Genomic DNA, 15,327 nt, shown 5'->3' on the forward strand with positions numbered 1-15,327 from the left:
CGTAATGAAATTGTGGTGGTTCTAGTTTATTTTACTACAACCCAAGGGGGTGTGTGCTGTTAACTGCCTTCCTCTGGCTGAACCTGTGCGAGAGGTTCCTCTCCTGCGTGTACGTACGCCACCTCGCACAGACGCGGCGCTGAGCCACAACAACAACTCCATTTTAGTCATTTGAGGTTGGTTTGCTAATTAGGGAGCTTAGGGTCCCCTGCCTCTTCAGGGGAGGCCTTGGAGTCAGCTCTGGAGTAGTTTACTCCTGATGCAGTGGCAGCTGCTCCTGGCCTGGGGCGTGGGTTTAACCAGCAGCTGTACCTGGCAGCAGTTCTTCCCCTCTAAATTGTGCAGGGGACCAGCAGCCAGGGGAATCCTTCTTCAGGAGCTGCCAGCAAGAAGCATCTTCACGGAGACCAATCTGGCACGTCCCTGGCACGCTCATGTTAAAAGAGTTCACCCAGGCGTGTAGCTGCCCACGGTATTTAGTGGTGGGATGGAGCAACATAAAGGCTACAACTGCTCAGTTTACTGAAATCTTAGTTTTTAACTGGTGATGCTTTGCGCCCTTTCTGTAACTCCAAATGTGAGTTTCTCCTTACTCTTTATAAAATACAAGATTTTAAAAGTTAGCAAACCCTTAACTACAGAGGGATGCCCCGATCTCTGCTCTGCAAGCTCAACACCTGACTGCAGAAGAGCAATTCTACGCAAAAAAGAAACCCCCCAAAAACACCCTACAAGGCAAAAATGAAACTTCAGAAGTTCTGGGTTTTGCTTTCCAAGTCATTCGCCATTCTTCTGAAAGAGTGCTCTCTTGTCACTTAAATGAGTACATTCCTGATTTAGGAGCTAAAACTTCTGCTCAGCAAACTGAAGAGGTCCCTTCCCTCCCTCCCGGGGAGCCCGTTCTGCACCGCTGGCTCCTCAGCCCCGGGGAGCTGCTCTCCACGTCCTTCCCCCACCCCTGTGCTACCGGAGTCCAATCAACTGGGGAGTTCACAGAGGGCAAAGAACAGTCCATGAGGAAAATGCAGGAGTTTATTTAAAAATGAGCGATGAACCGCCCTTGCAGAGTGGCGCAGTGGGAGCTCGTCCCCTCCCGTGGATCCTCGCTCAGAGCTGCAGGGCTGCAGCAGATAAAGATCCTGAAAAGTGCAGGACAGGAGCGAACGCTGGCTTTCCACATGTTGAACAGTTTCAGAATCAAACAGCGTATTTTGGTCTTTATTCTAACAAATGATACAACCAAAAATTACTATCAGTGAAGGTCAGTTAAAAACATGGACCAGACAACCAGTAAAATGCAAAAAGTGACATTGTTTCCATCATAATTACAAATTGTAAGGAAAATAAATGTGAAACTGCAGCATTACAGGAAATTTGTTAATACAGATTAAATAATGCAGTTATCTTTGCATGAATTACAAATCAAGAACAAATACATTTAAAAAAACAGACAGTTGCTTCGAATATCAACTTAACAAGGTGGGTTTCCAGCACAAATATATCCAGAGTTTTTCGTAACAAATCGTTTCAATACGTAACTCAAGAATTGCAGTAAAGTGAGTACAGTGACTGGAACAGCAGCTCCTCAGAAGGAAAAAGAAAACGCATTCCCTTTGCCACAAATTAAAGCAATATTTTGGAAGACCAGTAAGACAGTTTGGTTAAGAAACAACCCTAGGAATTCCTTTGCAACAATTTCTTATTTCAGTTTACCAAAATTAATGGCTGTCTTTTAATACTTTGTCATACAAAACCCTCACGGCCATCAGAAACAAGAAGGGGTGAGCTCAGAGAGCAGCAACGCCCTGAACGGAGCTGCGGCCTCTCCCCGAGCCCCGGGCCGACGGTTCCTCCTGCCCCCCGCTCCGCTTCCCCTCAGTGACCACCACCGCGTGCACCCGCACGGCGAGGCCGGCCCTGCGTGAGCTCCCTTCTTCACCCCGCTCGTGTTAACCAGGAACCGCTCCACCTCGGCTGGGCTGCCCGCAGAGGCCGTTTAGCCGCCCAGCCGTCCTTACATCTCCTTGCAATGGAAGCCCCTGCGCGCGCACGAGTCCCGTCAACGAGTTAGAGCTACACGCTGCTTGCTGCGCAGCACCGACGAGACCACCTCTGTACAACCGCTCGCTCTACGGGGGGGGGGGGGGGCCCGAACCTTCCCTTAACGCCCAACGCGGCCTTCAGGAAAAGAGCAGGGAAAAAAACCAAAACCGATTCTGCTAGATCAACCCCGCTAGAAAAAAAATGTTTCCCAAAGCTCTGAACGGGAGATCATGAGGGGTGAAGGACCCCGGCGCCCACAGCACGGCTGCGCACCACGGTCCCTCTGTACTCGAAACACTTCTCCCATGCGCAGCTGCTGCGCCGACACCCCCGTACCGACACGGCGCACCTCACGTCAGGACAACGCAAACACCCTCGCAAGCAAAACAAGTTACAGTGGATAAAACAGGACTATCGGTGCGGACAGCCACCAGGACAGCACGGCCCCGGCGCGGCTGCCAGGAGCACGCTCCGCGCCTGTGGATTGCTACAGTCGTGCCAGGACGTGAGTCCCCAACGTAGGCTCAGCCTAACGGCCCTCTCGCTAACGAGGATTCCTGCGGCTCGCAGCGTATCCATCAGGAAACCACGCCCCAAGCGTCCCTGTGGTTTAGGTTTCAAAACGCATCACTAGGAATGTTTCAGGCAGAAAACACATCACCAAAAGTTGGAAGGAAATGTACCGAGGAAGAGTTCACCCAGTCGGACTTCAGGAGGCTGTTACAGGAATCCGGCAACAGCGGCTGAACTGGAAAGGACGATCTGGTTGGAGCGGTCGGCTCCATCGTAAGAAGAAAAGTAGCAGGGTTTGTTCACCGTAAGAATCTAAACCGACTACAGTCAGCCAAACCTGTGTCCACTGCTCTCTGCTGACACTCCGAACGAGAGCAAGCCTCAATATAGCAACCCACTATAAAAAGTTTCTGCAAATCTTAAAATGTATCAAAGTTGTTAGTTGTGTAATCATGAAGGTTAAAAAACCCACAAAATCCGCAACCCGAGTCCATGGAAATGACAGAGAACGTTTCCGCAAACCGCAGCAGCCCTGGCGCCCGACACCTCGGCCACCAGCAGCCGCCGCGGGCTGCTCTACAGGCAGGGCTGGGCAGAACCCTCCCTGCCCTGCGACGCTACGACAGCCTCGCTGCTTCTCTTCGCAGTCTGGAACCCAGCCCGTCGCAGGGCTGTACTGCCCAAACCACACCGCTCCGGCTCCGCGTGCTCCTTCCTACGTCAGCAAGCTCTGCGACGGGAACTTGGAATAACCAAAACAGCAAATATGAAACACGGTTCTTTCCCTGCCACACTGAGCCAAAGGATTTCTAACATTCGCCTCACGGAGAAATGTTCTTCGGCATTTGCCGAGATTGCCAAGCCGCTCGGCAGCCCTGCACGGCGCCTGCGCTCACTGCGGTTTCCCGCCCGGCATGAGCCGATCCAGCAGCACACAAAACATTCTACCTGCAACGGGCACCTGCAGAGGCGGGCGACAGGAGAAATCCGGGCTTGGCCCCACGCCCTCAGCACCGAGAGCGTAATTCAGTCCCCACGCACGTTCCACCCTGGTCTCTCACGGGAAGGATCTCGGCTGTTTCTGAGGAGCAGCATGAGGTGGGTGTCAATTTATACCATCGATGTAAAACACTTGAGGAATTCATAATTACTTGGAAGAACAAGTTCTATCATTCCTACCGAATGTTCGACATCTGCTACTGATACAGTACTTCGAAAGTAATGACAGTGCTACATTTCCCTTTGCTTTTTCCCCCTACCGTTTTATTTTCGTTCGATTTGAGTAACTCCAGTGTATCGATCGCAGTCTGCAAAGTAAATGCTACTCACCTGTCAAAGCCGCAGGTTTGTAGCGATGCCGGAGGAGGATCAACCTCAACTCCCTACTCCCAGTTCATACTTTGCCGACAGCGATTCCCTGGGACTCTGCTTACAGAGTGGATACTGCATGTCTCTGGAGCAGCCCTGGGGTTTTACAGATGGGTTCCAGAAGCCTGGAAAGAACGTCTGCTTCAGACTCGTGTTTCCACGTTCTGTCGCTGTGCCTGACACGTCGGCTTGTATTGCCTTGTGATAAGCCATCTCCAGTTATCACCTGCACGGGTAGTTAGGGTGGTTACCTTTACTAAGCATCGATGGTACTCTTTATTATAAAGTTTGATACTTAACTCTATTGATTTCCAGAAAAAGTTTTAACTACAGTGCACAAAGAATATAATTTTGAAAATATTTACATTTTTGTACAATTACACCACAGCACTTTAATCTAAATTTCTTAATACAAACAAATAGCACCATTAGCCTTTTGCACAAGTTCTTTCTAACAAACCAAAAAGCTGGATTATTGTCAAATTAGGAGACTGGAACCATGTGGAATGAGAAGCAGCTCAAGAAGCCAGAGTACTGAAATGCCTACCTACTCAAAATATTAAGAGGAAGGAAATTAATCTGGAAACATCTAAGCATTTGCAAATAAAAATCTTCCAATGTGAGCCCTATTCAATGTGCACTACAATTAAACTAACTTCAAGAGGAACTTCTTCTTATACGAAGATTTAATGCTTGAGCTTACTGTTCTCGTAACTCTTTATACGCATCCCACATTTTCGAGCGGCTGCTGAATACAAATACAAGATAACCCAGTTGATGCTCAACCGTTATGGAGCAAGTCTCCTAAGTGAACGTGAAAAAAGGAGAAAAAAGTGCCAATTTCTAGCTAACGAACCCCCGAGCACGTTAATCAACACAGCATCACGGGCACAGCAGGGACTTCCAAGCCACTAGGCTGAAGAGCTGTTAAGCGCAGAGCCGATGAAAGGAAGATGAGCAAACAGCTCCATGGAGAAACGACCGGTTCAGAGACGCGGGCAGCACCACCATGGACCGCACTAAGGTGTGACGGGAGGGACCTGATTCCCTGCAGAGCAAATGCCGTTTCTGAAGTGTACTGCGGTACGAAAATGCAATGAATGGTTCCCATTTGGTTCATTCAGCTACAGAAAATGCATTCCTTCTAATATACGTTCAACTAACATTCAAATTACTGAACTATACATAATGATACATAGTTTACAATTCATGAAAACAAAGCCTGAAAGAATATAATGTGGTCATCTTAAGTATGGTGGGACGTTTTATAGGGTGAATTTCCAGCTAAGACATTTCAACTTTTACGCTAATGGTCCAAGAGTGCTTTTTTTGTATCACCAAGAAATGTAAAAAATTTAAAAACGCATGATAGTCCTCACAGCTGTTAAGTATTCTCAGGGTCATCGAGGTGTCAGGCTACCGCTTGCAGTACTGGATGTATAAAAGTGTGAACGACACACCAGGAGACTTGCTGTAAATCAGAACAAGATTAGATGCCCATTACAGTGAGTATCAGTACATCGGCCATTTGATGCGTGTTCCCTTTTCTTCTGGATTGTTAAGTTTATCCCTTCCCTTACGACCCACTTCTCTATCTCTATCTGTGGGCTATTTGCATCCGTTTCCTTCCACTGTGGTACGCTGGTATTGTTATTCACCATTAACCTTCCAGTTTAGTTAGAGATCAGGAAAACGGCTGGGGTCCTCCTTGTAGTCATCAGGAATAGTGAAGATGGATTCATCAAATTCATCGTAACGGAACTCCTGAAAAGTCACAGTGGCTGTGATGGTGGGAAATACAGGAATATCTAGGTAGGAAGCAAAACGGTACAGTGAAGAGCACAGAAATACAGGCTTACCAACAATTACCTACTGTTACTTAATGATTTGTAACCTCAGACTGGCTGAAGACGTAGAAGCGAGTTTACTATTCTATACAATGGCGATTCAAAGCCATGAAAAGAGGAGGTGGTTTAAAGAAAGTTATTTCAGAACATACAGAGATACCCCGAGCGCAGAAACACTGCCCAACTCAATGCACCACTCAAAAACTGTCAGTATTATTAATTCAGCGGGTTTCCTTTCTTGATGCAGACAGATGACATGGAAACCAAGGTGCTGTGAACATACAGAGCACCTGCTCAAGAGAGGACACGGGCCTGCAGACGATACAAGATAGATAACCTCGCCACACGGAGGCTTCAGTTGAGCATAATCCATGTGAAAAGATGAACCTTTTTAATGTTTGCTTTAAAATAAAACCCTCTCCCTATTTGAATTGGGGTTGAACACTTCAGAGTCATCCTCAATAAAACTGGCTTGCCCATTATGCGCTACACAAAAATTCGATCCTCAGCAAACATCTGTGCAAATACGACAGCAGGTAGAACATAGTCTGTTCAGAATTGTCTAGCTTCACCGCTTACTGCCATGCGAGAAACCCTCTAACACTTAGAAAAGGTACTATTACTTTTTGGCAGTTTATGCTGTGATTATCTGTACCACAATTAAAGTGCTTTATATGTTTCCATTTCTTAGAAGTGTAATAGTTTTCTATTTATTTGTAAGTGAAAAATGTATCACCAGTAATCCTGGAGGAAAAAGAAACACAAAAATGCTACAAAATACCGAACACATGACTGAGATCACCCCTTAATGCAAGGATAATTTAGCATTTCTGCATTAATTACTCTTAGAGCAAGACCCCAGCATTAGGAAAATGTAAATTCCTGACCAGGACTATGTTTACCTTTCAGCTGCAGCAACACACTCTTATGTGAGAGAGTTCTTTTCCAAAACTCAGCAGAAGTTTTGAACATACTGCATGAATACGTACACACATTTTGGAAATATAAAGCCACCAGAGCTGTTGTAGTCATCTTACCTAATTTTACAGGAAAACCTGGTGGAAGCTTCATTTGAACAAATTCTCTAAGTTTGTTAAAGTGCTTGAAGGGTGCAATTACTTCTAAAACATTCAACAATCTGAAAAGGAAAACAGATTTCATCACAAATTCTTGTTTCACAAGCCTTCCCTCTAGAAAAGATAATAATGACCCAAAGAACAAGATTGAAAAATTACATCATGCTTATATATCTATTTCCTTAGGGCTTTAATATCAGCATCCCCTCATTCGGTTCTTACTCATCCATATAATATTACCATAGGCGTACAAACAAACATCAAGACATTAATTTCTTGTCCTCATTTTACACAAGGGACTGGAACAGAGTACCACATCCTCTTCTCCATGGACAGAAGGAGCCTGACATGGTTTTGTGTTGGTTTAGAGAACATATCTTTGTGCTAAAACTTGTTACGGGCAAAACCGTTTTAGAATTCAGCCGAATCAGACACGTGAGTATTGTGACAAGTTAACAGTAAACCTGGTCAGACCTCTGGTCTCTAATTTTAACAGTTTACTTGCCCAACAGCGTGACTTCATTCACAGGTTTCAAACTGCAAAATGCCCAAATCTGAAGATATGAAGAATTTTGCAGTTCATAAACACATTAAAACATTTCCTACATATAAATAATGTTCATGGCCAATAATTTTGACTTACGATTCAATTCCTAAGGGAAATTCCTGGCTCATAGCTATCGTGGCTTTAAAGGTTTTCTTGCTTTCCTTGCAGACCAGCTCTCTACCCAGATGAGGAGCTCTGTAAGGGGGAGAGGAGAAAGACCAAGTCAGTTTTTCTCTCAGCGAAACCTTGGTTTTCAAGGAAGACAGACTCAGGTTTGAAAACATCGGCAAAGAATCCCTACAATAATGCAAACACTGTAAAAGCTGTGCATAGTAAAGATGAGTCAGTAACCCTCTTAACTTTGATTACTACAAGCTCTGCTAAACCAGGAGACAAGACAAAAACAGTTAGGGAAATGACTTGAGAAAAACCTTCAAATAACTCCTCATAAACATCATATTCATAAACACTACAGAAAGACATGACAACTACCCAGAAATACAGACAGCTGATTTCAGATGTTAATTAAAATAGCTTATATGTGAACGAAATATCAAGCTGAACTAGAAAGAGGTTAATTTGCTTTCAGCCTAAAATATGAAACAATCTCAGAGAAAGCAGCAAAGTTACTCTACTATCACTAGCAGGCAACGCTGGCAAACGCAAGACAGAAAACTCTGTTACAGGAGAGGAATAGACAGTAAGATAAAATTTTTTTTTTCTCTTTTGCTTCATATTAGCTAGAAACCTAGATTTCCCATTGAACTCCCTTCAGTTAATCAGATTATTAACCAGAGCGGAATCTTATATACTTAGGTATTTCTGCCCCAACAGTAATAGCTGTTCAAGCATAACCTATTTATTCTGCTTGAATATTGATTCTATCTCAAACACATTAAAAATTAAATTAGTTAAAAAAACCCCCAAAACAGATCCATGTGCCTTTTTAGTGAGCCTGTACTGTAATATCGAAGAGTTGTGGTCAATGGCTTGATGTCCAAGCGGAGACCAGTGATGAGTGCCGTTCCTCAGGGGTCGGTACTGGGACCAGCACTGTTTAACATCTTTGTGGCGACACGGACAGTGGGATCGAGCGCACCCTCAGCAAGTTTGCCGGCAACACCGAGCTGTGTGGTGGGTTGACACGCTGGAGGGAACACCGGAGGAGGAACACTCCAGGGACACCTTAGAGCACCTTCCAGTCCCTGAAGGGGCTCCAGGAAAGCTGGTGAGGGGCTGGTTATCAGGGAGTGTAGTGATAGGACAAGGGGGAATGGGTTTAAGCTGAAGGAGGGTCGATTTAGATTAGATGTTAGAAAGAAATTCTTTACTGTTAGAGCAGTGAGGCACTGGAACAGGGTGCCCAGAGAAGCTGTGGCTGCCCCTGGCTCCCTGGCAGGGTTCAAGGCCAGGTTGGATGGGGCTTTGGGCAACCTGGGCTAGTGGAGGGTGTCCCTGCCCATGGCAGGGGTGGCACTGGATGGGCTGCGAGGTCCCTTCCAACCCAAACCATTCTCTGATTCTTTGGTCATCATACTCCCTAGTCTATAGGCTAGTCTAGTATCTTTGGAGAAAGGACTTCTATCATTGTTACTTATGTGACACATTCAGTACATTTTTTTGGTCCTACATTCAACAGCTAGACAGCATGCAGTCCTAGAAAATAAACTCAACTGCTTGCATCTTCTACAAATGAAGCTTCTGTAAATTAATTTAAATTATAGCTGTTTGCTACCTAGTTACAGACCTAGAGGAGAGTATCTTGCAAAGATCTAGCCAGTAGAGGAGATCTGTATATCTTTGTATTCCGGAAGTGTGCATTTTTGTACACTGCCACTGCTACTAGAGTCTCATTAAATCATAATTTATTTTAAACATGGTGAATTGGATGATTTATTACTATCATAAGTAAAGATAAATGAATTACAGCAATGAATTTGTCGAAAAATTTGCCATTAAAAAAAAAGCCAGCTTAGATGTGTGTATTTTCAAAATGTTTAAACTTCCAGCCATGGGTATCAGGTAGACACCCATCCAGTATCTTTATCACCAGCTGATGCAATAATACTCTTTACGTACACGGGTACCAGCTTCCCAGCCAGCCCACTGAAGAACGTTAAACATTTGAGACACCAAACCCAATGGTCCTCTGTCCCCAGAAAGCTACAAACAAAAAGCTCCCACAAACTAGAGAACACACACACACAAAAGAAACATCTGCCCCCTCCAACCCCAAAGCATTAATAATCTAAAGGTGTCTATGGAAGTTAAGGTCAATAAACCAAAGATACTTACTTCCCATTTTCAGCAGATATGTACTCTTCCCAGGTAATGGTGTTGGGCGATGGCGGAGTGAGTGACTGCCGTCTGACAGGCTGTTCAGAAAAACACGTCTGGACTGTTTATACTTCCTTACATTCTCTTAGAATTTTGCCATTCAAAAGATACAACTGTACTTCAATTCTACAAAGAACAGCAATGCAGTCTATCTAGTTTGCAGCTGGGTTTTTATCTAGTTTTTGACTGGGTTTTTCCACCTCCTGCTCTTGCTCTCAGTCTCCATTTAGGGATTTGGCCTCAAACTGTACTTTACATAGAAGTTGGCTGCTGTAATACATCAGTTAATCAGTTAATTCAAGTGTCTGAATGGCAAGTAACAAAGCACAAGCTAATACAGAAATAAATTAATCATTTTAAAAGGCTGTATGCCTTTTCCCAGATGATGTCTGGCTCATTCTGAATAGCTCTTAATTTCATGGTAGTAATAACAGGCTTACTCCATGTTAATGAAGCTAAAGGAAAACACAACTGAAAAGAAAACCAGAAAGGCATTCTAAACAATAAACATTTGGTCTCAAAGAAGTTAAAGCAATTTGCCACAGCCAAAACCATCATCTTTTACTAAGAGACAAATTAAGACTGAAATATCCAATATAATCACGGAAATTCCTCACTATGTGTACTAATCAAGATAATTCATTAACATATCACCATGATGATACTTGTAGGTCATAGTTATTATTTTAAAATTAAGACAATCCAAATAGAATAAAAACAATTATCTATAGATTTCACTAAACGACTGGTGTGAAAGATTATTCTCCTACATAAAAATTCATATACTGTGCAGAATTACTTAAGTATACCTCAAAATTTTGTTCCATTAAGTTGCCACCTTTACTCAGGCTCTCCATGATAGCTTTATTTCGAAGAATATCCTCCTCACTGAGATGTTCTCTTCTTTTCCTTGATTCTAATACAAGTCCATTAACCAAGTAGAAATCTGCCAAAAAGTTTCCTACTCTTTCCTGCACGAAAGGAATTGGACATTAGTGACTCATAGAAGATAAAATAAAAGCATTTAAATTCCTGTATATCCAAATAATTGCACGTCAGTGCAGTAAGATGATTTCAGGATTGAAATGTTGTCATTGACACAACCAACCACGCGAGCTACCCGTGGACAATCCCAGTAAGGTACATATAGCACAAACGCACAACTCCATCAGGAAACAGATATTCCATATCAATGGAAACTTTAAGACAGAAAAGATTGTTTAAGCATTTAAGAGTGGCCAGGGGAAATCTGAGTAAAATCCCTTCAACAGCCAGCTGTGTTAAGGGATGATTTACACACGTAGAATACGGATTTGGTATTCAAAAAGAAAAAAGTTCTGCAACACTAGCTCAGCCGAGAACCCGCGATGAATGGCACTACCCGAACAGATCCAGGTGAAAACAAAACCCGTCAGCAATTTCCTACTCAAAGAAATTACAACGATGGCCGTTTCCATTTTTTCAGAGCTGAGAACTCGTGCCGAGTAACACGGAGAGAAACACCCGAAGGAAACTACCCAGAACACTCCTGTCTTCCTGCACGTCTCTGACACAGGGGCGCGCAGAAGCCTTACCACACACCCTGGAATGAATTTCCAGAGACCATATACTCTGACAATAAAGGAATTTTTAGTGCAATCTGTTCTCCCCCCCAGCCCAATAGCTACAGTTTGTTATCTTTCTTCCAGGCCACTTTTTTCTGAAAGTGGCAGTCCGTCATATATATTCTACGTGGTCAAACTAGTGACAGCGGGGGCGTAGGGGGAAACATCATTCCTCAGTCCTGACCATCTTATTCTTTTACCCTTATTTCTTCCCAGCCCCATAGGGCTGTCTGAACTATCTTGTCTCCAGTAAAGCAGTCTGTGACATTTTCTTTCAGCTTACTGTTTTGTCTTCTCGAAAAAGCCATCCCGTTTGGGCACGTGTGAAGGTAATTGATTTGGTTGATAATGTTGCAGAGTAAATATCACTGCTCATCAAAATGTCAACCTCTTCTTCTGTTTCCATCTCAGATTCCTAGAAGAAAAATTCCCAAATACTGAATAGACCTTAATAATAATGATTACTTCTTCTAAAAAAAAATTAAAAATTAAAAAAAAAGCAATAAAACTTTTCCTTTTGAACTTTTCCCAGAACTACTGTTTTCTGAATTTTCAAACTGTTTTATAGAAGCTCTGTCCAAATGGCTACCAAATAGTTTAATCTTAGATATTAATGCAAATCAAGTGTCCAAGCGTGATTTATCCAGAAGCTCAGCAGCCACACACTTTCCACAAGCAAAGATCCATATGCTTAAGTGACTGGTGAATAAAGCTGTAATTAAAAGCGTGACTCAATACCAGGGATCCAATGAGTCATACCCTTGCGCTGCCAACAGCTACGCTGGCCACAGAGTGACTAAACGGATGCAAAGCAGTGGCCAGCAAGGCTGAAAACCCACCTGAGGACACCTACATTAAGCCGACCGGAAAGATTAAAAGAAGCATGTGTCATAACTTAAAACATATTTGCCTATTCACAATGATAAAAGATTTTTCGAGGAGATTCACATTCTAGTTTTTTCCTCACTTAGAAGTCTGTATTCAAAAGCACTGTTTTTCATAACAAAATGTTATGCCATTATCAGCTTCAGTTACAACAACTGAACAAAAAATCCTTTGGTTTGCATTTCTTTGAAGCTTGTTTGGGTCTTTTTGAGAGGCACATTTTGTTTAATAACATAAGTCAGACTTCTGAGGTGAAGTACAAGCTTGAGGTATTTCACTCCCTACATTCACGCAGACCTTTACCTCATGATGTATTCGCTGGTAAACTTTTTGTTCATTGTCTAAAACTACAAAAGATTCAGAGGGTGCGGCATCACCATTAAAAATGAAGCTTAAATCCCCTCGTTGGCACTTCATGTCGGTAAAGTCTATGAGAGTTGTGTCCAGCCTGTGAAAATATACCAATTACTTTAAAAGAAGTTAACCATAAACACTCCAATACACTCGTTTGCAAGCATAAGCTTTTTTTTTTTTTAATCACAACCACCCACACTAAGGCTTAAGTTCGTAAGTGAAGCCTGGATGCAGAAATAACAAAAATTGCTAATAACAATTATTAAGTTTCACATTGTAACATCTCTACCTTAATAAATGCATTCCAAACTATTCTTACACTAATTTCACAGGAAAAGGTAAGGTTTTCTTCAGAAAACTTTATTTCATAACTGCCAGCATGAGGAAGTGACAGAATTTGCACAGCCAGTCTGCGCTACGCATTGAGAAGTACAACTACTCCCTGTGATCAGCATCCTGCTCTACAAGAAGCAGCCACTGATTTGAGTACCAGTATTAGGACATGACCCAAATTATGAAGAGGACTAAGAGACAGACTGATTTTTTTTATATCTGACTTATTTTAGTCGCTATTTCTATTTTTTCCCCTCACCAACACAAAAGAAATGCTTCTGCTGACCTGAATAACTAGAAGATGGAGCCAAGGACAAAGATCTCTCTAACAATTCATATCCACTATAGCTAGAATATTTACTACTTTAACAAATATGGTTAAAGAACCTGAATTTAGTGACCACTTCAGCTCTAAGAGGGGTTGCTTAATACTCATCATATACTGGCCTCTGAATTCAAAAAAGAATCTGTAGCTATTTCCACTCAGTCTCGTAACTCCCAGTCTTGTACAAGCAGAACACACAGAAATGAGAAGGGAAAAAACAGTCTCGGACTCAAATTTGACCTAAAAAGTCAGTTCACACACCTATGCTAACAGCTTTAACAGAACAAAATTGCCTACAGATTGAATCTTCTCAATCATGTTCTTGACTTTTTGTTTGTTTTAAACTTTGGAACCTAAGGAAAAAGACAGCAAAGACATCTGAATCCAAAACCCCAAACTAAACCAGCTAAAGAGCTGAGCTTGGAAAGACTCCTGGAAGCACTCTAGTGAGTTTGTTAATCTGTCACATTAAGCATTTTAAAAAGAGAACCCATGCCACTATTTTTTACTACGTAGACTGGAGCAGCAACACTTCTCCACAAAGCCCTGAAAGCTCATTTGTTTGAAACTGTATTAAAAATACCAAATTCCTATTTTTCAATTATTCATTGTCATGACCGGTAGACCACTTCTTGGCTCTTAAGACCAACATACAAACATAATGCTGTTTCACAAACGTTTGCAGACTCCTCAACGGTTTCTTTCAGACCATGCTGGAACCCAGCGTTTTCCTATTTATGGCTTAGGTTACACACTTTAAAATCAGAACTTACCTGATATTTATACCTTGTTTGTGTATTTTACATGCATCAGAAGGCAGAATTCGGGAAAGTAAAGGCACTAAAGGAAGGGAGAGAATGCAATTAGGACATGAGGTTCCTCTGCAAAGTATTTCTATTAACACTATACACCAGTTTGAATCTCAATGTATTTAATATAACTACAGCATACCCATTTTCCATCATGATCTCAATACAAATACAACTGACTGATACCAGGGTTATTTCTGTTCAATAACTGCAAAACTGATTTGTAATTGTACAGACTACTTTCAGCATCAGGACATAATTTTAAATGTCCTCAGCCACAGGTGATTTATAAATCATTTATAAATTCTAATAACTCATCTCCCAGCTGTTGGAAATTTTAATTCTATGATTTGATAGTTTACTTATAGATCATACCAACTGAACATCTAGCTGCAATTAAAGCAGAACACCCACAAGCAGAAAAAAAAATAAATCTAATGCACTCTTGCTGAAAACCTCAGACAAACATTAAACCACCAGTGGAACCGAGAGTCACTGTAGTATTACGAGATGGATACATGAGACTGCAGCTGTCATTCTAAAAAGGACCATTTACTTTATAGCAATGAAACCAACTCCACACGATGGCATTTCAATGCTTCCTTCTGAACTAACAAAGAATTAGGACCACCTGTACAATGTAATTAGCCTAGAGGACCAACAATTGGGCCAGGGGCACTGCCCAGAGCATCTATTTCCCTTCAAGAAAGAGAATATATGGAAAAAGCTAAATAATGTAAACTGAAGCACGGTGAGTCTCCTGGAGAGGAGGACCCCTAAAAGTTGGCTTTCCCTCTGGCATTACTTTTTCTGTGCAATGTCTGACTGTCACCATCATACCCTGCAAGTCAGGCTGCAGCCTCATCACTAAGCAATGGCTGATCTTACTCCACGCCTGGCTCCACTCCCTTGGTTGCGCTGACTCTTCCATGAAGACCTCCACTCATTAAACGTGCAGCACACAGCAGGCCACCGAGAAAAATGAGGTGTTTGTTCTATGTCTGCTCAACGTCTGATGGCAGCCTGGCTGCTCATTCCTCCTCGCACTACTGGCAGAGACATATAAAGCAGCAAGTACTTCGGCTATGCCCATATGAAAGTATATAAAATTACTAACTTCAATTTCAGCCAGTAACAGAAGGTATCACACTTCGAGATTTCTACATTATTCAGACATGTTGATCTTTGTTAATACATTTTTGCTAATTTATTTAGATTTTTCTTCTACAGATAAGAGGAGGTGGAAATTGAGAAAACACTAAACGTTACACAGTCGCATAAAGGAA

The 15,327-nt window shown here is 42.5% G+C and overlaps 1 protein-coding gene across 3 annotated transcripts in view; it reads right to left on the reverse strand.

Annotated features, from left to right (window-relative positions):
• Positions 1-1,189: 1,189 nt before the first annotated feature.
• Positions 1,190-15,327, reverse strand: part of ANKRD13C (ankyrin repeat domain 13C) — a 32,511-nt gene continuing 18,373 nt past the window's right edge. Inside the window, exons 6-14 of one of the 3 annotated variants that reach the window (XR_008578001.1) lie at positions 14,006-14,072; positions 12,524-12,668; positions 11,619-11,750; positions 10,541-10,702; positions 9,690-9,769; positions 7,491-7,589; positions 6,809-6,909; positions 3,886-5,732; positions 1,190-1,223 (exon numbers count right to left, since the gene is read on the reverse strand). Coding sequence is in view for 1 of the 3 variants with exons in the window: in XM_054833105.1 (XP_054689080.1) it covers positions 5,602-5,732; positions 6,809-6,909; positions 7,491-7,589; positions 9,690-9,769; positions 10,541-10,702; positions 11,619-11,750; positions 12,524-12,668; positions 14,006-14,072 (917 nt within the window). In the remaining 2 variants the exon portion in view is untranslated. Of the gene's footprint in view, positions 5,733-6,808; positions 6,910-7,490; positions 7,590-9,689; positions 9,770-10,540; positions 10,703-11,618; positions 11,751-12,523; positions 12,669-14,005; positions 14,073-15,327 lie in introns of all 3 variants that reach the window. The other 2 variants (XR_008578000.1, XM_054833105.1) reach the window with 2 other exon arrangements.

The sequence above is a fragment of the Grus americana genome, chromosome 8 (genome assembly GCF_028858705.1).
Source record: "Grus americana isolate bGruAme1 chromosome 8, bGruAme1.mat, whole genome shotgun sequence".
Lineage (NCBI taxonomy): Eukaryota > Metazoa > Chordata > Aves > Gruiformes > Gruidae > Grus > Grus americana.